Source organism: Bombina bombina, chromosome 7, assembly GCF_027579735.1.
Source record: "Bombina bombina isolate aBomBom1 chromosome 7, aBomBom1.pri, whole genome shotgun sequence".
In the NCBI taxonomy this organism is placed as follows: Eukaryota; Metazoa; Chordata; class Amphibia; order Anura; family Bombinatoridae; genus Bombina; species Bombina bombina.
Genome location: NC_069505.1, coordinates 597,614,619 through 597,640,114, shown reverse-complemented (window position 1 = coordinate 597,640,114; position 25,496 = coordinate 597,614,619). Strand labels below are relative to the sequence as shown.

Genomic DNA, 25,496 nt, shown 5'->3' with positions numbered 1-25,496 from the left:
TCTGCTGGGTTCCTAACCTTAGCTTGCCTCTGCTGGGTTCCTGACCTTTGCTTGCCTCTCCTGGGTTCCTAACCTTGGCTTGCCTCTGCTGGGTTCCTAACCTTGGTTGTTCTTTGCTGGGTTCCTAACCTTTGCTTGCCTCTGCTGTGTTCCTAACCTTGGCTTGCCTCTGCTGGGTTCCTAACCTTTGCTTGCCTCTTATGGGTTCCTAACCTTGGCTTGCCTCTGCTGGGTTCCTAACCTTTGCTGGGTTCCTAACTATGGCTTGCCTCTCCTGGGTTATTAAACTTGGCTTCCCTCTCCTGGGTTCCTAACCTTGGCTTGTCTCTGCTGTGTTCCTAACCTTTGCTTGCCTTTGCTGGGTTCCTAACTATGGCTTGCCTCTCCTGGGTTCCTAACCTTGGCTTTTCTCTCCTGTGTTCTTAACCTTGGCTTGACCCCCTTGGGATCCTAACCTTTGCTTGCCTCTGCTCGGTTACTAACCTTGGCTTGCCTCTCCTGGGTTCCTAACCTTTGCTTGCCTCTCCCGGGTTACTTACCTTCTCTTGCCTCTCCTGGGTTCCTAACCTTTGCTTGCCTCTAACGGGTTACTTACCTTCTCTTGCCTCCCCTGGGTTCCTAACTGGGGCTTGCCTTTCCTAGGTTTCTAACAGTGGCTTGCCCCTTCTGGGTTCATAACCTTGGCTTGCCTTTTCTGGGTTCCTAACCTTGAATTGTCTCTCCTGGGTTCCTAACCTTGGCTTGTGTTTCCTGGGTTACTAACCTTGGCTTGCCTCTCCTCGGTTACTAACTGGGGCTTGGCTTTCCTGGGTTTCTAAACTTTGCTTGCCTCTTCTGGGTTCGTAACCTTGGCTTGCTTTTCCAGGGTGCCTAACCTTGACTTGTCTCTGCTGGGTTCCTAACCTTGGCTTGTCTCTGCTGGGTTCCTAACTTTGGCCTTCCCTTTCCTGGGTTACTAACTTTGGCTTGCATTCTTGGGTTCTTTACCTTGGCTTGCCTCTCCTGGGTTCCTAACCTTTGCTTGCCTCTTATGGGTTCCTATCCTTAGCTTGCCTCTGCTGTGTTCCTAACCTTTGCTTGCCTCTGCTGGTTTCCTAACCTTGGCTTGCCTCTGCTGGGTTCCTAACCATGGCTTGTCTTTGCTGGGTTCCTAACCTTTGCTTGCCTCTTATAGGTTCCTAACCTTGGCTTGCCTCTGCTGGGCTCCTAACTATGGCTTTCCTCTCCTGGGTTACTAAACTTGGCTTGCCTCTCCTGGGTTCCTATCCTTGGCTTGCCTCTGCTGTGTTCCTAACCTTTGCTTGCCTTTGCTGGGCTCCTAACCTTGGCTTGCCTCTGCTGGGTTACTAACCTTGGCTTGCCTCTCCTGGGTTCCTAACTGGGGCTTGCCTTTCCTGGGTTTCTAACCGTGGCTTGCCTCTTCTGGGTTCGTATCCTTGGCTTGCCTTTCCTGGGTTCCTAACCTTGACTTGTCTCTCCTGGGTTCCTAACCTTGGCTTGCCTCTGCTGGGTTCCTTACCTTGGCCTTACTCTTCCTGGTTTCTAACCGTGGCTTGCCTCTTCTGGGTTCCTAGCCTTGGCTTGCCTTGTCTGGGTTCCTAACCTTTGCTTGCCTCTTATGGGTTTCTAACCTTAACTTGCCTTTGCTGGGTTCCTAACCTTTGTTTGCCTTTGCTGGGTTCCTAACCTTTCTTGCCTCTGCTGGGTTCCTAACCTTGGCTTGTCTTTCCTGGGTTCCTAACCTTTGCTTGCCTCACCTTGGTTCCTAACCTTGGCTTGCCTCTGCTGTGTTCCTAACTATGGCTTGCCTCTCCTAGGTTACTAACCTTGGCTTGCCTCACCTGGGTTCCTAACCTTGGCTTGCCTCTCCTGGGTTTGTAACCTTGGTTTGCTTATCCTGGGTTCCTAACATTGGCTTGCCTCTGCTGGGTTCCTAACCTTTGCTTGCATCTGCTGGGTTCCTAACCTTGGCTTGCCTCTCCTGGGTTCCTAACTTTGGCTTGCCCTCCTTGGTGGGTTGGGGGATTCTTACTGTTAGGTGGTAATTAGCATTTTTTTAGGTAAAATAGCTGATCGCTTTAGGGCAATGTCCTACAAAAGGCCCTTTTAAGAGCTATTGGTAGTTTAGTGTTAGATTAGGGGGTTTATTTTGGGGTCCTTTTTTATATTTATAAGGGTATCAAATAGCATTTATTCTTAGCTACAGCAGCAGGAAAGAAATTACTGCCTGTGCTTAACCCATAAAAGCACAATTATACATGGACAAAAAAAACACTAGTTGCTCTCCTTAGCAGCAGGTGTTATCCATTAGGAACAACAAACAGTCTTTTTAAGCAGTAATAAACTTCAAATATAGGCTTTATATGTAACAATCTCTCAAAATATGTCGATACTGTGATTCTCTGGGAGCTATTGCTCAGACTTGTAACAATGAACAGTTCAAACATTCTGGTCTTTAACTATAAAACTTTCATGATCCTGTGTACATGTGCTCAGGACACAGACCCTCAGGGCAGTGGTAGGGATTTGAAGACACTGACCCCTGACCCAGGGAAGAGTATCCTGGACGTGGATAGATGATATTCTGTGATTCATAGTTGCTAGAAGTTATTGTAGAATTCATGGAGAGTGCAACATTTGTATACAATATATTCTGGCTTCACTGTGACTTATAGTTAGTTAATAGGAGTAGCTGCAGGATTCATTGAGAGAAAAATATAGCAATGTGGAATGTTCAGGCTTCAGAGTAAACTGGTAGAAGATTTTCACTTAGATGCAAACTATGGTTTGTTGCAGGTTCACAGTACATAATATTATATAGAGCTGTATGTCAGTAATAAGCAGAGCAGCACAGGTGATAGACAAGTTGCAAGTTTTAGGCGTTAATTACTGTTTGTGCATATATATGCAAACTAAGGTTTGTTGCAGGTTCACAGTACATAATATTATATATAGCTGTATGTTAGTATTAAGCAGGGCAGCACAGGTGATAGTCAAGTTGCAAGTTTTAGGCATCAATTACTGTTTTTGCATATATTGGAGGATCACATGAAAGCTTTTAACTGAACACATAGATGCAGAGTTTTGAATATGTTAACATATTTGTAGAATGATATTTCAGCTATGACAACTTGTAGCAGAGAATAGTTATAAAGTTCTGAGTAAGATGCTGTTGTAATAATTAGAGAGTGATGATAACCAAAAGTATACTTGATTTATAATAAAGTTCAGAGTTTTAGTAGCAGTGTCCAGGTAACAAAATGGAATTATTTGGATACTTACGATTTGATGATTTTAAGCATAGGAAATACTGTAGCTTGAATACGTTGGTAGAATTATGGCAGGGAACAGTTACAGACCTCTGTTGTTCAGGATCACAACTTCAAAGTTAATGCCAAGCACATTAGACCTGAGAAGGCTTAAAAATAGGATGAGGGAATCAGGTGCATGAATGATTAATCAGGCAGGCAAGCTGAATGTAAATACTGCCCAAAACAGCATGAGTGTCAGAATCAGGAAAGGCAGTCTTAAAGGGATAGTGACATTAGGCTGAGATATGTTACAGAACCCCTCCTTAAAGGCGACCTCTGGGCGCCGAATGCAATCCAAAAGGAGAGAGAACAAAAATGATATGAAGAGCCGGTAGTAGGTGTATGGAGGTAGTGAGTCCAATTGGAAATCAAGAAAGGAGGGTTGGAGATCTCTTGAAAAAGTAAAATGATAAAGCAAAGGTCATGGAATTCAGGTATCAAAAGATCTTGACAATGATGAGAGTAAAACTTGAAGTCATCTTTCTTGTAGTCATCGTGAGAATCCATGAACGTGACATACAATGAGCTTCCTACCACAGAATCACCCTGAGAGTTGATAGGCGGATGTTTTTCATGATAGATGACCATGTACACAGCCAATGAAAAGGCACCCAGTCCTAGACATATGAATAGGCTTTCCTCAACTTCAGAAATAGAGATGCAGCATTCTGGATTGATAACCAGATTAACCACCTTTGGGTCAGAGATTTGAGTATCCTCAGAATTAACCTCTTGGCTGAGGATTAGATATACTCCAAAAGAGAAAGCTATAGCCACTTCTAGCCCAATAGCAGGGCTTTCTTCAAAGTAGGAGATAGGAGTGTAGAGAGCTAGAGTTGACCAGTTCTTGCCTTCTTCTGGTTCAATATCAAATGTGTCCTTACTGGATTCAGAATCAAGAGTGTCCTCACTAGGATCAGGTATATGAATGCCCACACCAGGGCAAGGTTCAGGAATACCCACATCAGGGCAAGGTTCAGGAATATCCTCAGTAGGATCAGGTGAAGGAATTCCCACACCAGGGCAAGGTTCAGGAATACCCACATCTGGGCAAGGTTCAGGAATATCCTCAGTAGGATCAGGTGAAAGAATGCCCATGCCAGGGCAAGGTTCAGAAGTACCCACATCTGGGCAAGGTTCAGGAATATCCGCATCTGGGCAAGGTTCAGGAATATCCTCAGTAGGATCGGGTGAAGGAATGCCCATGCCAGGGCAAGGTTCAACTATAGAAAAAGAAAAAGAACCCACTTTAGAGCCAGAAACCATACTCTATTCTGAGCAGAGGGCAAGGCTTTCTTCAGGGTTCACAAACAAAGAATTTACAAGATCCACTTTAGAGCCAAGAACCATACTCGCTTCTGAGCAGAGGGCATGGCTATCTTCAGGATCAAGTATTATTACACCCATTTCTGGGTTAAACAAAGGAATACCCATACCAGGGTCAAAAACAGGAGAGTCCACCTTGATGCCAGGTTTAGTAGTATAATCATGGAAAACAGGGACAGGAATAGCCACTGGGGAATCTTCTTGAAGAACTTTTGTACAAGTTTCAGGATCAAGAACGTCCACTTGCGAACTAGGTTCAATGTTGTCCTCACAGGGTTCAGTATCAGGAATTCCTGTACAGAGAACAGATGTAATAGAAAATGTAGGTTGATGCGCAGTATCTCCCAAGGAAAACCTTTTCTTAGCTGCAGTAACAGAAGAATTTTGAAAAGGTGGAGTGTACTGAAATATGCCACTCTCAGATAGATGCGGAGGAATTGCGATACAAGATTCTGACTGAGAGGTTTTCTGGGGTTCAGCAGGCATACTTATTTAAGTTTGAATTTCAGGGCTAAATTCTCCAGGGACTACCTCTGGAAAACTGAAAGGTTGTATATATGGAACAAAATTATCTTTTGCTTCTAGCACAGGGTTTACAGACATTGAGTCAGCATGAGAGGGATGTAAAGAATCAGTAGTTGAAAACAGTGTTTGTAATTGTAGACTTTGAGAAGATAAACCATTAAGTGCTTCAAAAACAGACTGATGGCGACTAGAGACAACATCCAGCTTGGTGTGGAGTGTATCATGAGGCAATAGAGGATCTGGCACAACAGAAAATGAAACAGGAGATTCAGGCTGAGTTTCCTCTTTACGCTTCTGATTTTCTGTAGGCAGAAAGATTTTATTTTTCTTCTTTTTTTTAGAGCTTAGATAACTGATATTTCTTTCCAGTATGAGGCTTCTTAGGGTGGTGCCACTGTGGCCTGGAGTACCTTATATCAGGTTGAGAACAGAAATCCTCTTCATCACTGGATGCATAATTCTGAAGTAATAAATCATCATAGTAGTTGAGGGGACCATTTCTCCAAAAAGCAGTCTGTAAACCAGATGTCTCTTCTTCCAGCTCTGAATCTGTCCAATCTACAGAATCCATGGGAATATCAGAAATAGGAAGATCAGTATTTGCATGAGACATTTCATGATGGGAGCTGTCTGTATCATCTATATTGTAAATATAGCTACCAAGGATGTCATTATAGCCAATAGGTTGAGGTTTTGTCTGAGTTTGTGGCGAATTAAAGTTGCACTCATACCAGTCTAGTGCCAGTTCAGCTGGATCTGTGAAGTCATCCTCCTTATTGACATATTCAGACTCAGAGTCAGTATCACCAAAATGGAAGTCATGGACATGAGTAGGGGAATTCTAGAAAAGTGGTTCTGTCTCTTTAAATCTTTAAAGATCTGTTTTTTTTCTGATGAATCTATGGATACATTCTCTTCATTTTCATAGTCAGATTCAGAATCAGTTTCAACAAATTTGAAGTCACGGACATGAGTAGATGAAATTCTAGAAAAGTGGTTCTGTCTCTTTAAATCTTTAAAGATCTGATTTTTTTCTGCTGAATCTATGGATACATCCTCTTCATTTTCATAGTCAGATTCAGGATCAGTTTCACCAAAATGGTAACCACGAACATGAGTAGAGGATAGTCTAGAATGGGAGTACTGTGTCTTTAAATTTTTAAAAGTATGAAAATCTTCTGTTTTTCCTTTGGGGATAGCTTGGGTCTGAGATAGGTTGTAATTTTTTATATTCCTTTGAGGGTCGGTGCATCCACTATAAAGGTTCTAAAGATGACATTTGTGGTTTTATAGATCACCTAAATAACAATACATTTTTGATATTTTTTACACATAACATCCAATGAGATGAAATTGAATTTTTGGATCTTGTTTTGGGAAGGACTCCAGATGGGAGAGTCTTCTCCAAAACGCTTTGATATTAAAGTATTTTAATCTTTTATTCATACACTTGCTGTTGTGTTGTATTATTATCTACCAACTGCTGTTAATTATTGCACCATTTATCTGCTGGTTGCTGGTATCTGCCGATTGCAACAAGTCCACTGGGTGACTGTGAGGTCCCAGACTGCTGTTATTGCACCTGGAGGTGCTTTGTAGTCTTTAAGTATAAGCCTATGGTTACACCTTCCACCTGTTCCAACGTTACTGGGCCATGTTGGTTTGCCTCTCTTGTCCCCTCAGGCACCTGACTATAGAACTCTGTTTGGATCTCTGCTGAGGAGTACCAGTGAGCTGGACCACTGCAAAGTTCCAGTCTGCCCCACTAGCACCATTGGGTGCTAGACGTTTGTGAGTATATACATTCACCTGTACTTACAATTATCTATATGTTTGGGCGATATTGGGCCATGGTGTCACCTCTGTTTTTCTCTTTTTCCAGAAACTAATCACCAGGACTGTCCTCTGACAGAGTGCTGCCTCTTTTCTCTGGAATTTGTGATACTGGCCTTTATGGACTCTTTATTTTGTTACATCATTATCTGATTCTTCTGCCTTGCTATTGTGAGTTTTATTACATCCTATGTATAACTCTATTATTTTGGGCACAATTGTATTGCATTAATCTAGCATTGTTTATGTGTATAGACTAGGAAGCGCCCCCTAAGGGTGTAGTGTGCGTGTAGGTTGGACAGCTAGCTCTTTTAGATATTAATCATGCATGATAACCAGAAGCACATGATGCAGTTTTCAATAAGCTGACAACGTCACAAATCTGTTAATGTGTGCTGCTTCTGTAACAGAGTGTGATAATACTTTAATTGATTGAAAAGTTTAATGAATTAAAGCCCAGTATCTTAAATTACTCTTAAAAACAGGGGTACATTAATTCATTAAACTTTATAAACACGATACTTTTTTAAAAATACTTACCATTCCATTACGGTAAACAGGCCGCCAATCCCCCGCTTGCATCTCCTTCTGTATTTAGCAGATCGATGACGAATCCGGCTTCCTCCAAACGTTGCGTACCCCAATTGGCGTCCAGATTAGAGGAAGCCAGATTCGTCATAGATCTGCTAAATACAGTAGGAGATGTGTACGGAGGATCGGCGATCTATTTACCGTAACACAATTGTAAGTATTTAAAAAAAGAAGCATCTTTATAAAGTTTAATAAATTAAAGAGCCCCTGTTTTTAAGATTATTTTTAGATACTGGGGTTTAATTTGTTACACTTTACAATCACTTTAAGTTTCAAAATGGTGGCGCTCAGTTTGAAGCATCTGGCACCTTTAAGACAAAAGAGGAAACATTTTATTACAGTGAGTAATATTTATGTTATTGTAGTTGTGCTCAGCAATTTAATATCCCTTTAAAATTACCTGATTGACCTTGTCTCACTGATTCAAACCTGAAAAGGGTGTAATGTTTTATTCTTCTTTCATTTTTCTTAAGATTTTCAAAGTTTTCTGCTGTGCATCTGTTAGAGAGAATTCTTTATTTAGAGGCTGTATTTTTTTAACTCTTTGTTATTAGTTTCCTCCTGGTTGCTTTAGATGACTAGTCACAGGGCCATAGGTACTCATCCTGGTTTTTACCTTAGCGTTACTTTATCCCTCCCCTGAGCAGGCGGTACCGCTTACAAAGCCTACACTCTACTGGTTGCTTTAGATGACTAGTCGCAGGGGCCTAGGTACTCACCTTGGTTTTTACTTTAGCGTTACTTTATCCCTCCCCTGAGCAGGCGGTACCGCTTACAAAGCCTACACCCTACTGGTTGCTTTAGATGACTAGTCACAGGGCCATAAGTAGTCAAGTAATAAGTAGTTCCTTTAACAAAGAATACCAAGAGAATGAAGCAAAAATTATAATAGAAGTAAATTGGAAAGTTGTTTAAAAATGTGTGCTCAATGTGAATCATTAAATAGCAATTTGGAGTTTCATGTCCCTTTAAGTTTCACAAACATTTTTTATTTTTTTAATCTAGCTCATTGATTGGATGGAATGCTGTTTTTTTTTATCTGATTAAACCTCTGAACAAGCGGAATGGCAACCCCAGATGATCGTTTCGGCCTCCTTTTTGCCTCCTTTTTGCAGCCATAACCCTTTAAGCACATTGGGCAAGGAATCCACGTCTGGTTTCCCCAATCACCCTTTGGGAGACTTTCCCCAGGATCATAATACAAATATAAACATAAAGAGAAGCAGTCTGTCAGGAATGAATAACAGTTCAGTGGCTTGCTCTATGGCCCAGTTGCCACCTGGGGGTAGCTTATTTTAGCCAAATTTTGCTCTTCACAAAGGAGAACTTCCCTGAAGTATATCAGTCTGATCCCTCCTAACAAGGTCAGTCCAGCCCTGAAATACCAGGCAATTCTTCTCTGAACAAGGGAAATGGCAACCCCAGATGATCGTTACAACCTCCTTTGGCAGACTGCTTCTCTTTCTGTATGTATTTGTATAATGACCTTAGGGAAATTCTCCCTGAGGGTGATGGGGGAAACCAGACGTAGACTCCGTGCCCAAAGGAGGCCGAAATCATTGTCTGGGTGGCCATTGCCATTGTTTAGACTATTTCCAGAGTCTCAATTCAGGTTTATCCTCTTTGCTTAGATAATTCAGTGATAGGTATATTTAGGGAATGACAATCTAAAGCTCTATGCTCTGACAAGGTTATTTAAGAATTCTCGTCAGTACCATGAAGTCCCTCAAAATAATTTTAGAAAGGCAAATTTTAGCTGAAGAGCTGTCACTATTCAAGGGGTATATACTATACTATACTGGATGTGAAGGAGTGATAAATGTATTGAGATTTAATGCAAAAAACAAAAAAGACCCTACTGATTTTGTGTTCTTACTTCATGCTTGCAAATTTGTGATCATTAGGCCCTTAGACAGAATACAAATTGGAACCTGTATGAAACTATAGTCTTAGAAAAGCAGCTTGTGGCAATATTTAATGCTGATTTGTTTTGACAAATAATTATATTTTTAATGTTGTTTAATGTCCACTAATTTCCCTTTTCCCCAGGACAAAACGACCCTTGGTAACCAGTCACAACCCTCTCAATATGGACGTGCTATAAACAGGCTTTGTAGTTCACATATGTGAAAGAAAAAGAGGGGTACAAAAAGTACAATCAAATCAGAATAATACACCAAATAAAAGACATAGTCAGATGTCAGGATAAGGGTGTAGTCTACATTATTCAATGTTCTTGCTTAAGACAATATATAGGAGAAATAACTAGGACCCTTAGGGAACTCATACGCGAACACCTGTCCTCCATAAAGAGGGGCAATTTAGATACACATCTGTATACCTATTTCAGGGAAGCCCATAATAATAACCTCAAGGATTTCACCTTTTGGGGAATTCAGAACGATATACCAGATTGGAGAGGGGGAAATTTTGAATCCAAACTCTTAAAGAAAGAAGCAGAACTAATATATAATATGCAAACCCTCTTCCCATTGGGCCTGAACTCTGTATAATACATTTCACCATTTATCATTTCCTAACCTGTTATATCATCATACCCCTATTAGAATACTATATTCCTATATATAGTAAAATTCTGTCCCTGTATTAATAAACAGCCTCACTCCCTAGGTCCCTATTCAGTTTGGGACTAGGATAAAAAACAAGATATATGTTTATATATGTGTATAAATTCTAGAATTGTCAAAATATACACTGATGAATATGTCGCAAATTATTCCAACGGGTTTTGAATATTTATGTTCTAAACTATATAGAGATTTGTGAAATTATATGTTAAAGTCCTATTTATGCCCACCAAATATTAATAAAGAATATGTTAGATTTAATATGAATAGGTAATGATGATATATGTTACACAAACAATAGGCATTTGAGTCTTACTAGAATGTTTTCACAGTTCCACCTTAAGAAAGGAAAAATTCTGCCTTTAATACACTCTAAAGTAAACATCCAATGAGATGAAGAGGATGGCTGTTTAAATGCCCCAGAACAGAATGGAAATATAAGTCTTGATAAAGCCCCTACTAGGGCGAAACTCGTCGACTTTACTGCATTAACTACTATTTCCATTATCGACAACAAAGGATATTGGGATCCCTTTTTTTATCCCTTCACCTGCAAGATCTTGGATACAGAGTACAGGGAAGGTGTAATACCACAAAGGGCCATTTGTTCCTTTAAGTTTCTACAACATGCATGGGCGTACAACAGAGTAACAGCTCTGGGTCCACTGTTTCATCTAAATGGAAGTGACAACATTAGAGTCACGTGGGCCCTAAGCTAGACGCTGTGAATTGCACAGACTACCGGAGAAGAGCGCTGCAAGACACAATTTGCAGATTAAACACATCTGAGGCTACCGGTAAGACTGACACCTGTTCAACTTATTATTAAAACATATTGCCGTTCCGACAGAACATATCTGTATGGTAATCGAAACTCACAGAGTGTTTGGTGGATCAGTGCCAATACAATTACCACACCAAGCAATACTAATACCCTTTTCATCTGGGATTTCTGCTGCAAGAGGAAATTTATCCTCAGTATATACAAGGCATACCCCTGCTCAGTGAATAAAGGCAACCAGCGATCTCATTGACACATATTTCATATATGACTTTGTTGCAAGAGGATTATCTGGAGTTTACATAAGAGTGAAAACGGACATTGTTTAGTCTTAAGGTGGATTCTCCAGTATTTTATTTTTTCAGCCTATACGATTGCTGCTATCCCCCTTTTATGTGATTTTATATTTTACCACATGAGTGTCATTGTGAGCTTTTAAGTTGAGACACATCTTAATATCTATTTACTTTTTATCCCAAGGGAGACATCCCTATATGTCCTTTATGATTTATATTGTTGCTTCATACATTTTCTTAGCAATAAATATGTATAGTTTTATATATATATAAAGATTCATCGCCTTACTGTCCCCCAAGATACCTTAGGTTTAATTAGCGCTCCTTAACTACACTATTCATTTTAAAGAAAAAGAGGGGTACACTCCCATCTTCTCTGTTTTTAAAAAGGTATCACACTGATTTTGTTTAGGTAATAAATTAGAATTTATTAAACATATGTAAATAAATAAAGCCAAATTAATTTCCAGTGTTCAGTCTTTCACTATATATATACTAGTCCTAAAGCCCATGCACATGGTCCCACCCGCCCATGCTCCCGCCCCGGCCACACCCCCTCCATGCCCACTCCCATCTGGTCATGACCCCGCAGCACCCCACTCATGTCCGACCACCACCCGTCCCAGCCACTCCCGCCCTCCCTCTCTGCTGTCTGATCCTCAGAAATGGCTATGTATGTTTGTCCTCACGCAGTCTCTACTGCGCATGACAGCCTCGCACAAACATACCTGACCTTTTATTATTTAGGATATATATATACAGTAGAATCTCGATTATCTGGAACTCAAGCAACCGGCACTCTCAAACAACCGGAATTTTTTTTAAAACATGAATATTTTTTTAAACATGAATTTTTTTGTTAGAGCATGAAGAAAACAGTCTTTAAACAGCAGGAGCTGCAGTAAATAGAGCGACGATAGTTACACTGACACACTCAACACTGACACACTCACAGACCCATTCATTAGACAAACGTTAGGGACAGAAATAGAGCCCAATAGGAGGATCCACTTCAACAGTATATAGAGACACACTATCTGCTACACGGTACAGTAATAGGGACAGAAAATATACTGCAGCACCTACGATTGCATTAGCTTGGCAATCAGGGCGGGCTTTCTCGCGGCTGCACAGCATCCCTCTGTCATCGTCATGTACTGTATCACTCTTCCGGACCAGACTACTACTGAACCCAATGGGAGGATCCACTTCAACAGGATGCTCAATCAATAACCAATTCCCAGAACGGCTCAATCTCTTGCTGAAAACAATGCGTTTTATTTCCTGAATAAACACATTATTCTCTGCAAGAGATTGAGACGTTCTGGGAATTGGTTATTGATTGAGCATCCTGTTGAAGTGGATCCTCCCATTGGGCTCAGTAGTAGTCTGGTCATATGATACATCTTTTTAATAGTGACTCTCAAGCAACCAGAAATACACTTATCCTGAATCTACCGATCCCCATGGGTACCGGTTAATTGAGAGTTTACTGTATATATATATATATATATATATATATATATATATATATATATATAAATATACATACATATAAAAAATGTCCAGAGAGCTCTGCACTCACTTTTCAAATCATCAGCCGCCTGGGGTGCATTCAGGAAATCAACATAAACACTAAAATAGGAAGATTCTCATAATCTAGCCCATACTGTGTATATATATATGTATATATAAACACCAAAATAGGAAGCACTCGCCAGGACTTATATTCACTACGAAATTTTATTCAGTAAGCATCTTGATGTTTCGAGGATGCTATCCCTGTCCTCAGACCATGGTCTGAGGACGGGGATGGCATCCCCGAAAAGGTCACAATGCTTACTGAATAAAATTTCGTAATGAATATAAGTCCTGGCGAGTGCTTCCTATTTTGGTGTTTATATATACATATATATATACACAGTATGGGCTAGATTATGAGTCAAGCAGTAATTAACACTTCCGCTCATGCATTAACTTCACTATATGTTTAATTCATTTTGAACGTACTTGACAACGTATTAGTCTCCGCATCAGAGCTGCCTTCACATCTTTATTTTTCAAGCTGTAAATAAGGGGGTTTAACATAGGGACAGCAGCTGCATTAAACAAAGTATAAAATTTGTTGGAATCCAAATTCTTCTTTGACGATGGTCTCAGATACTGACAGATGAGAGACACATAAAGAAGAGTGACAACTGTAACGTGCGAGGAACACGTGTAGAACGCTTTACGCCTCCCAACACTGGACGGGATCCTCAGTATGGTCGTAATAATGAAAATATAAGGAATGAAGGTGAAAAGAGAAGGGAAGATAGCAAAGAACGTAGAAATAACAAAAAATAAAAGACCCAAGAGAAAAGTGTTACTGCAGGTAAGTTTTAGAAGAGGAACAAAATCGCAAAAAAAATGGTTAATTTCCCTTGAAGAAAAACAAGTAAAGTTTGATAAAATAACAGTATGAGGTATAAATTGTATAAAACCCCAAAACCAGCAAGCAAAGGCGAGTAGAGAACATTTCCTGAAGTTGATGACCAAATGATAATGCAGTGGGTTGCAAATGGCAACATAACGATCGTAACTCATGGTTGTCAATATTAGCAGCTCACAACCGGTTAAAGATGCAAATATGTAAAACTCCATGATACAACCCACAAAGGAAATGGTTTTATCCCTGGTCATGAAGCTGACAAACACATTATGTAGAGTAGTGGTTGTAGAAAAGATGTCCATTACCGACAAATTTCCCAGGAAAAAGTACATAGGCGTGTGCAGCTGAGAGTCTAGACCCACGAGTATCAGAATAGTCAGGTTACCGCTAAGTGTGATTAGATAAATGAGCAGAACGAGTAGGAAGATTAGAACTTCCATCTCAGGGACATCTGAAAAACCTTTAATTATGAAATAGGTCACCATGCTCTGATTTGTAGGATTCATGATTATTTCCAGATGTGTGAATCTAAAAAAATATAATGATCATGTAGCTTATTTTGTGTTTGTGTTTATAACATATTTACAATATGGAATCTGTCTGGTAATAATATCCTAAGTTAATGCAATATTTAATTGTTATATATTAATTGTTATATATATGGTAAAATTACAAATTCATATTAGTTACACAGTCAGTTTTCTAAGGGTACTTTGATACCACACGTCATGTGACTCGCACACCTGCACAATTTTTAAGCAGCTTCCTAGGGACATCTCTATTTACTGTAGATACCCCTGTATTCCACATTTTGAAGTCTGTCTTAAATGCTGAAAACTTGACCACTCAGTACAGTCAATCATATCCTACACTGGGGAAATATATTTTCTTCTAACAACCAAAAGATATTTTAGGACTTGTGATAAGGAGTAAACGTGTTAAAGGGACATTCTAACTTACGTCATTTTTGTATTAGTAAACTTAAATAACTATGGGGTTGACCACAAAGAAGCTATCATTTGTTAATTATCTGCATGTTGATGACGCCCCATGAGCCCCTTTCAATGTCCATGTGAGAACAATCAGCCATTTTCATCGTTTTTTTACAACACTTTTAATATTATTGGTTTGTTGAAAAAGGACCCACTACACACTATTAAAGTGCATATATAGGCCCTTCTATCTGGGATGGTATAGGATTTTTCAAACTTTTTGCAACAAGTATCCCTAAAGGCAAAAATGAACCTAAATTAGGCTAAAAAATAAGAGGCATTTGATGAACCAAATTGAAGATTGAATTGACCGCCACCCTGAATCCCCCCTATATATATATACTGTATATATATTTATATACATTATAGCCCTTTCTAGCCAAACACCTTGTCATATACCATATACCTTTTAACCCTAATAAAAAAATGTAATTAATATTTATATTAATCATTTTTTATAAGATAGTGTATATATAGGTAACACTTTATTTTAATGTATTTATGTTGTGTTTGGTGCACATTTTTTTTAACCCTTAGACTTTAAGCTACAGTAGGTCTTCACTTGCGCAAACCTGCAGCTATCTAATTTAGTTTGGGCTATTGAGCGAACACGTTTACTTTTTATAATACTCATGAAATTAGTACGGTCACGATGTTGCTAGAACACCACCTGTAATTTAGCCTTATGGTGGCTGGCAATTTCAGTTGGTTTTGACCGTGCTCGAAACCAGTGTGACTTTCTTCAACTTTTCAGGGTACATGGTAATAATTTGAAAAGTGTATTATTGTGTTTATCAAGTCCTTTTAGCTGTGGATTACGATGAGTGAAAAATGACCCTGAAAATGTGTTGTTAAATTTCAAGAATTTATATTGTGATCAATAAAACAGGACTGGCTCATCTTAAAAACAGGGCCATTTTTTTACCTAACCGGTTATATAAAAAGAGCAACTGCTAAACAATGAAATGACTAATTAAGGTTGTTTTCACTTTCTTAACAATCCTATAATTCTCAAATTAAAGATTGGGAATAACCTTCATTTCCATTTGGTATTTATTGCATGTATTATCACAGTTTTCATATTTATTTTCCCTCCTCCCACTGAATTAATGTTTTTTTAGTCTATTATATATATAATAATTTTTCAACAAATATATGTATGCCTCAACTTTTGTACCCAGCTCTATAGAATTTGGTGGCCCTATACAAATAAACAATTTTTTTTTTACCCAATTATAAGCAATTTATCTACTGGTCGTCAAATACATTTTACCCAATAAAAACCCCATCAGATGTACATTTTTTTAATGTTTACATTTTTAGTTCACATTTTAAAACATATTTATGTAATAAATAAAAAAACAAATATATATATATATATAGTTTAACACTTTAAAACTGTAAAATTTGTCCACAAATTATATGTGATTATTTAAATATGTATTAATGATTGGGATTAAGTCATTGTAGTTTTAGTTTTAATAATAGAGAAATTGTCAAAATGATATTAATTGATTAATTATCCACGCTATGAATGAATATTATTGTTTATTTATTCAAATATTTTAGGCAGGCATCGTTAATATTGAGATAATGAGCTGACAAGGTTTACCTGAATTTTTACTTCTTTGAAGATTTTTGAAAATTGTGAGAACCAACATGAAAATTATATGATAAGCCACATTGGTATTTTTTGTTTGTTTGTTTTTTCATTCATTTACCTATAGGGGGAAAAAAAAGAAAATAATAGCAACGAGGATCATTAGAAAAAATATGACGATTTTTCAAAAGGGTTTGTCAGTTTTACGGACTGATTTGAATTACATTGAAATAAAATTAAAAGGAAAATAAAAATGCTTTACAATACTTGTTAGCCAGAGTGAATGTTTATGAGGAATAAAATATTTTCTTAGCATAACAAATATTTGTGAAATATCCAAATAAGAATACATTTTATAACACCACATGCATGAATATTTACAGAGAGTGTTTATTGTTTAGGTTGTCTTATATACATATTTATACAGTATATACATACATACATACATATATATTTATACAGTATATACATACATACATACATACATATTTATACAGTATATACATACATACATACATATTTATACAGTATATACATACATACATACATACATACATATTTATACAGTATATACATACATACATATTTCTACAGTATATACATACATACATACATACATATTTCTACAGTATATACATACATACATACATATTTATACAGTATATACATACATACATTCATATTTATACAGTATATACATACATACATACATACATACATATTTATACAGTATATACATACATACATACATACATATTTATACAGTATATACATACATACATATTTATACAGTATATACATACATACATACATATTTATACAGTATATACATACATACATACATACATACATACATACATACATACATATTTATACAGTATATACATACATACATACATACATATTTATACAGTATATACATACATACATACATATTTATACAGTATATACATACATACATACATACATATATATGTATATATACATAGAAAATAAACTGATCATAGGCACCTCTAGTGTTAAGCTACACAGATGACTGCCTAAGGCCTCGCTCATGATAGGGCCTCACAGAGGATCATAGAAAAACAATGTGTTTTGTTTGCTTTCTTCTTCTGCTGCTGGGATGTTAGTTGTGGGTAGTATAGTGTCCCTGATCATTAACTGGCACAGATGGATGTTCTAACCCTCACAGCCTTGTACTGCAAATTCTCTGGTTGTAAAGTACAGGCTCCTCACTTCCCTCCACCTTCTGCTTGCCCCGGTGTGGAGCTGTCAGCTTCAGCATACTCAGGAGCCAAAGGGGACAACAATAAATATGTAAAAGGGAAAGGGGGGGCTGCATTTTACCCCCCCCCCCAACCAGGTAAAACTCTGCTATGTATCTCTCACTAGTCCCTTCTCTCACACTCTCCCCTCTCATCCTCTTCTGTCTTTACTCTTTTCTCTCTCACTCCCCTCCTTTGTCTCTCTCTCTCTCCCCTTTCTCTTATCTCTCTCACTAACTTCACTTTCTTCCCTCTCATTTCTCTTACTACATCACCTCTCTCCCCTTTCTCCCCCTCTCCTTCCTTTCTCCCCCTTTTATCTCTTCTCTCATCTCTCACTCCATTTTCTCTTCTGACTCTATTTCTTCTTCCCCTCTCTTGTTCTTCCTTTTCTTTCCACTCTCTGCATCCTCTAGACTCTATTCTGTTTTCTCTTGTTGTCCTCTCACTTTTATTTTCCTTTTTTTCGCTCCTCGTTGTCTCTCCCTCTTTCTCCCTTCTCTGTATACCCTGCCTTCCCTCTCTCTCTCTCTCTCTCTCTCTCTCTCCCTTCTACAATTAATCTCTTTATTCTCTATATTTATTATCTCCTCTCTCACCCTTCCACCTCTCTTTTCAATGATTCCGTCTTTCTCTCCGTTTCTCCCTGCACTCGCTCTCAGCATGTCTCTCTCTTTCTTTCTCCTTTTTTTCTTTCTCTTTTCCTTGCATTATTATTGAGAGACTTTGTACAATGTAAAAACCAAAACATAAAATATTATCTAAAAAGAAAGAAAAAAATAAAAAGAGGGAAAAATATTGTACACAACCAGGTATACAGTGCTGTACAGTATTTGATAGGTAATACAAATTAAGAGAAGTGTCATATTTTTGCCTAAGGCCTCACCAACTCCAGAGCTTCCTCTGAAAATGACACTTTATTAGTGATTTGCAAAACTACTGGAACACTCTGTTGAGTGTTTATCTTATCTCCTTTAATTGTGGCTTGATATGGGATAAAGGTAAATGAGTTTGCTCACTGATCTACACAGTCAGCAGTAGTCAATTTGCAGCATTCTGACGTTAAATTGCTTTATGGTCTCTCTAGATATGTTTATACGAAAATAATGTGTTTTACAGAACAGCAAGTTAAATAAATAATATCTGTATATTACAACAATGTTTTTATTCTGCTTACTTAAACATTTTACTGTATATTACAGTTTCATAGCGTTTGACGTCCCTTTAAAGCAAGAGCAGGTATTATATAAACTAATTTATATTAATTGCCTTCATAGAGATACTACATGTTACATACAAGTGCAATCAGCTGATATCTCTAACTTAGTACAAAGATTTGCGGTGTCCATTTATTTGCTGTCCAACTGTGCATGTATGTGCCAGACCAAAAATGGGTAATTATATCTTCCAGCATCCAGACAAAATCTCTGTAATCGTGACCACACAGCAAGAGGAAACGTATGCACAAAGCAAAAGCGTCAAGTGAAATTGGAAAAGTTATATATATATATATATATATACAGGAACATGTTTTATAGAAATAATAAAAAAGCAGCTTGATTTTAACTAACCCCTGTTCTATCAAGAGCATGAAGTGGCTGCAATATTACTGGGCTGATGGAATTTATTATGTTGCAGCATATTAGGGAAGCTGTCTCACGAGGCTGCTAAAACTCTGAAGGCTGATTGTCAACAATATTCTTGTTAAATTAATTATGTAATTATGTAAAGAGACTGACATATACAATATTTGTTAAAATAATCAAAATGTCTACCAAATAAATCTAAATATTAGTAGGAGTATATATATATATATATATATATATATATATATATATATACTGTATATATATATATATACACACACACAGTATATATATATATATATATATATATATACACATACATATATCTATAAATATCTATATATATTTATCTATACATATAAATATATATATATATATATATATATATATATACATACAGTGTATATACACACACACACACATATTTAGGACATACATAAGACTTTTGTAGCTCCTGTAGGGGAGGGGAATGAGAGAGAGAGAGAGAGAGAGAGAGAGAGAGAGAGAGAGAGAGAGAGAGAGTTAGAGAGATCTTCTAAAGGTGGTGCAACTAATGTCCCTGTAGCTAAACCTCAAACAGGAGGGAAATCAGAGTGAAGCACCTCCCTGGAAGAACCTAACAAGGTTCCTCCCCTACAGGAGCTGCAGATGTTTAAAGAGCTCTCTGGTCTGATCTGCAAGGGATGGGCTCAAATAGGTCATAATTGAGAGACATTGCCCCTCCCATTAGCTCAACTTTCAGACCATTAAGGACTCTGCACTAGCAAGTTCAGGCCATGATCTCCTACTGAAAAAATTTTTCACTGCAACCCATAAGGGACACACTAGTTTATTGAGCCATCCTACACGCGAACCTATTGGGGGCCAAAAATTACAGACCAATGACTTACCTAGGAAGAGATTAAATAATCAGATAGCTTCCACCACAGCACTACCAGAAACTCTAAATAAGCCATTAAAGGGATGTTGTAAACTTTTTTGTCATACCTTTTTATTATGTAATTTAAAGTATGCCATCTTTTGGTTAATACTAGGAGATGCGTTTATGTAAAGTTTTTTGGATATATATGTTCGTAAAACACGTTGCCTGCATAGCCTGCTTGCTCCCTGTATCTTCTAAAGCAGTGATAAGTTTACAAAAAATTAAGCTGAAACAGGGGTCTTGCTGAATACTTAATTTATTGGCTGTGCCAATCAATCTGGAAAGGTAACAAACAGTAACACCTTACGCGTTTCTAAACATATGCATGATCCTGGAACACTCCATTTTTTCTTTGTATTTCTTTTAGAGCAGTGTGCATTTTGGAAATGTTTGATGACGTCATCGGTTAAATCCGGCCGCTCAGAATAGTGCTGTGAGAATAGGGCCGAACAAAGGGAGGGCTGTATTATTGACAATGGTCATCTCTTCTGTGTCCATTAAAAGCTGCTGTTTTCCTATGTATGCCGCCAGAAATAAAAAGAGGGATAGGAGGTGTAAGGTCACAGAGAAGCTGGTAAACAGCAGAGAGATGAATGGCCAGCAAGTGGTAGGAGTAGCTTATGGGCTGAAGATTCTTGGATGAACTTGGCATCAAATTATAGCAAGCATACAGCTGGTAATTTAAGACATGAAAATGGCACAGAATTAGGTAGTGTTTTTGCAGAGAAAATATAATATTATTCAAATCCTTATTTGTAATGTCAATTAGGTCATACATTTTGTTTATTGTAATTATTACTCAACTAACTAAACATCTGAATCTACATTGGCCTTTTAGCTTCAGAGCCGCCACCTCTGCCTCTGCAAGAAAAATTAAAAAAAAGGGGAAAGCAAGGGAAGAAAAGTACAGAAGAAACAAGGAAGAAAAACATCCAAGCAAGCCCTATGTAGCTGTGTGTTAACCAACCCCTACAAATGCAACAATGTTGCCACACACAACGCTCAGTCTGGTCTTATTTGCAGCGGGTAAAGCCCTTCATTTTGTTTCATTTTGTTTTAGCCGTTCATTCCCATTCTAGCTGTAGTCTTTATTACATTTCATTGCTGTGTCTTACCTCTAACTCCGGCCATGTGCTCTGCAGGGTGGGCCCAGCTTGTTACCCACATCAGTCGCTTGTTACAAGATGGCGGATCATTTTCAGCTATTTGTCATGGAGCAATTTCGTCTCATTTATTGCTTAACATATCTAACTGCAAAACTACAGCTTAGACCCAAATAGTTAAAGAACTTTTAACAATAGAAATAAAAAAAAATGACATAAAAAATTGTTAACAACTAGTAGGTATACCTCACCTTTAGGCAAAAGACTTTAATGCGACACTAAAGTCAAAGTTAAGCTTTCATGATTTATACGGATAATGTAATATTAAACAAATTTTCATTTGACTTTTATTATCAAAGTGTGCACAGTCTTTTTACATGCACAGTTTCTAAGAGAACCAGCAACTACTGAGCATGTACAAAAGTTCACAGTTAATACGTAAATAAGTTTGTGATTGGCTAATGGCTGTAACATGACACAGGGGGCAAAGAAATGAAGGAATCATTCAAATTTCTCTGAACAAAACTACTGAAAAATGTTATTGTATTGTCTTTCATCAACTGTTTTCTCTGATCATTTATTAAAAAGCAGTCTTTTTATTCAAGAATATAGGATTTAACACTAGGGAAAATCATTTTTTTATCGTTGTTAAATCTTCATTTGATATTGCCATTTATAAGAACACCTAGTTCATACACATTTTGCGTATAACTTTATAAAACTGTTGTGACACTTTATATTTCATTCAAAAGATAACATCCTATCACACATGGCTTTTAACGATTAACACCTGACATTAATTCCATTAGTATGGTTCTCATATTGCTACTACTTGTGCGCCTGCACAAGTAGTAGAAATAAGGGCCTTTGAAGAAAAACATAAGTAGAAATAACTTAAATAAGTTGCCCTCTGGAGAGCTAAAAAACTTGTGCAGCTCCTAAGTTAATGTTTCTAAAACAAAATCATTTTCTTCCAAGCAAGACCAGGCAGACCTAAAGTGACCACAACATCGAAAGACCAATATACTATTTTGACATAATTACGGTATAAAACAGGATCTGCATCCACAAATCAAGCCCTTTCTGAACCAGGGACATCCTACCCCAGTAAACAAAACCACCATCAAAAAACCACTGGCAAAGTGTGGTCCTAGTGTAAGAGTAGTGCTCGCTAAACTACTTCCAACAAGTCTAAACTTTTAGAATGAGCTAAACGAAACAGAAATTTTACTGTGGAGATGGTAAAATATTAATTAAAAAAACCTAACATCATAAAGTCTACAATTAAATAAAGTGAAGGAAATACTCAGGAGTGGGATGCTTTGCCTATAATAGAGTTGGTGACTTGCACAACCATACTTGGACCAAAGAGATGTACTACTGGCTTAAAGCTGTGTGTAAGTGGATTCATTTTCTAGCTGGACAATGATCCTAAAAATATGTCAAAGGTGTGCCAGGTGCATTTGAAGCGCAAGGAAGATTAAGGAGTGCTAATTTGTATGACTTTTCCTCTCAATCATAGGGACATTTGAAAACGTAAATAGCGTAAAACACTTTGACATTTCTGTGATGCTCTAAAGAGTGCTTTAATAAGGAGGTTGACCAAAAAACTATAGTACCTAAGCGGAAGTTCTGCACTAGGGATGGGCGAATGTGTCGAAAGTACAATTAATTTGGTCCAAAGTATAGTCCCCTCAAAATTTGTTAATGTTACTTTCCAATTTTCTAATGGACTTTCAATTTCGAATGTTCATAATTAGATCAAATATCCACATTCGAAATTCTGAATGTAATATTCTATTTAGCAAATAATATTCTGAAGTTTAATTGTTCATGTGGTAGGGGATTTAGTAAAATGATATGTAATATATACAAATATATCAATTCAAATTTTTCTATTTCGAATATCCCATAATTCAAATATTACATTTAACAAAAGCATTAGAAATATTATTACATTAAACAAATGTGAGAATGTTGTACAAACATTCAAAATTCAAAACAAATTTATTTAATTTTTTGAATATTGCAAAATATTTGTCCATCCCTATTTTGCAGTAGCTGCATTGTGCTTTCACATTATATGACATAAATATTTTTACTATGGGGCCTATTAGAAATCTATTACCTGAGAGAAATAAATGCGCTAAAATATTTATGCCTCCCCTTTATCTGACATGATAACTATAGCGTGCACCAAACTACCGCTCACACAACAAATATTAACCATTGACTGGGCAGTATCGATTGCGCCCAGGTGATGTTAAAGCTTCATACCGTTTGCATTTTAGCTCTCAAATTTTAATCTGACCCATATTTTTGTTTTGCTTTCATTAGTAGAAAGTTTGTATTTTTGTTTGATAAATACTCAATATTTTGTCAAACAAATTCATTTTTCAAAAACGCTGAAATAAATAAAATAATGAATATCACAGTATTTTATTTATGACCTCGTGTTCTGGTATTCCTTTTCTGAAGAAAAAAAAAACACTTTCTGTTATGTATTACATTCTTTATTATAAATATTTTTTAATTATTATTCAGGAAATCCACATTCAATGTTATGTTCATTATAGAGAGATTCCTCTTCCTGCATAACCAGGTATAGAGCTGGCTTTTCCTTTGCATTACTGTCCTATTGTAGAATCATTCCACTACCTGGGAATACTTTGTAATTATCCTTTTTTGCAGTGAGTAAAACACCACATGTATATTATAGTTTTTTTTCTGAGATTCAGTTTATAATTTTGGACTTTGAAGAACATGAAACCGTTTTTTCTCTCATGTTTTAGACGGATGAAAAAATGTTAAAGGGACACTAAACCCAAAATGTTCCTTTCATGATTCAGATACAGCAGCAATTTTAAGCAACTTTCTAATTTACTCCTATTATCAATTTTGCTTCGTTCTCTTGCTATCTTTATTTAAAAAGCAGGAATGTGATGCATTGGAGCCGGCCCATTTTTGGTTGAGAACCTGGGTTATGCTTGCTTATTGGTGGGTAAATGTAAGCCTCCAATAAGCTAGCGCTATCCATGGTGCTGAACCTATAATGGGCTGGCTGCTAAGATTTACATTCCTGCTTTTAAAATAAAGATAACAAGAGAACGAAGAAAAATTGATAATAGGAGTAAATTAGAAAGTTGCTTAAAATTTCATGCTCTATCTGAATCATGAAAGAAAAAATTTGGGTTCAGTGTCCTTTTAAACAACTTTCCAATTAACTTCTATTATCAAATGTGCTTCATTCTCTTGATAACCTTTGCTGATGGAACAATACTACACTACTGAGAGCTAGCTGAATACATCTAGTTAGCCAATCACAAGAGACAAATGTGTGCAGGCACCAGTCACCATCTAGTTCCCACTAGTGTAGGATATGTGCATATTATTTTTCAACAATGGATACCAAGAAAAACAAAGTACATTTGAAAATACAAGTGAATTTAAAAGTGTCTTAAAATTACATGATCTATCTGAATCATGCAAGTTTAATTTTTATTTTACTATCATTTTAACTCATTGTTGTGGGACCCACAAGTTGTGGTTAAAGATACCCTTCTAAATTCAGTCTACATATCATCCCAATGCTCCTCTGTGTTCTAAGACTTGATTATCAAAGCTCAGTGCCATGGAGAGAAATCTTACAAAAACAGTTTTTGAGTATTATGTCATGTTCCTCTTTTCATATCCAGCATATCAAGATGAAAAGCTCTCAAGCTACTTGTGTCTATCTAAACTTCTATTAGTGACCATGTAGTACTTACAAGCCTTCTTAGTTAAAGGGATAATGAACCCACATTTTTCTTTCATGAATCAGATAGAGCAGCAATTTTAAGCAAATTTCTAATTTACTCCTATTATCAATTTGTCTTCGTTCTCTTGCTATCTTTATTTGAAAAGGAAGGCATCTAAGCTAAGGAGCCAGACAATTTTTGGTTCAGACCCCGGACAGCACTTGTGTAATGGTGGGTGCATTTAGTCACCAATCAGCAAGCACAACCCAGGTTGTGAACTAAAAATGGTCCGGCTTCTATACTTACGTTCTTGGTTTTCAAATAAAGATAGCAAGAGAATGAAGACAAATTGATAATAGGTATAAATTAGAACATTGCTTAAAATTGCTGCTTTATCTGAATCATGAAAGAAAAAAATTGGAGTCAGTGTCCCTTTAAATAACTTTCTAAATTACTCCTATGATCATTTTTTCTTTTTTCTCTTGGTATCTAAATGTAAAAAATCACGAATGTGAGCTTAGGAGTCTACCTATTTTCGGTTCAGCAATCTGGGTAGCGCTTGCTGATTGGTGGCTACTTTTACTTTTTAATTTGTTGATTTCCTACATG

The 25,496-nt window shown here is 37.1% G+C and overlaps 1 protein-coding gene across 1 annotated transcript in view; it reads right to left on the bottom strand.

Moving 5' to 3' along the window:
• The window catches only part of LOC128636647 (olfactory receptor 2W3-like), a 46,702-nt gene extending 32,514 nt beyond the window's left edge, over positions 1-14,188 (bottom strand). Inside the window, exons 1-3 of the mRNA XM_053689640.1 lie at positions 13,743-14,188; positions 13,262-13,316; positions 12,338-12,535 (exon numbers count right to left, since the gene is read on the bottom strand). Coding sequence (XP_053545615.1) covers positions 12,338-12,535; positions 13,262-13,316; positions 13,743-14,188 — 699 coding nt within the window. The remainder of the gene's footprint in view (positions 1-12,337; positions 12,536-13,261; positions 13,317-13,742) is intronic.
• Between the last annotated feature and the right edge of the window lie 11,308 nt (positions 14,189-25,496).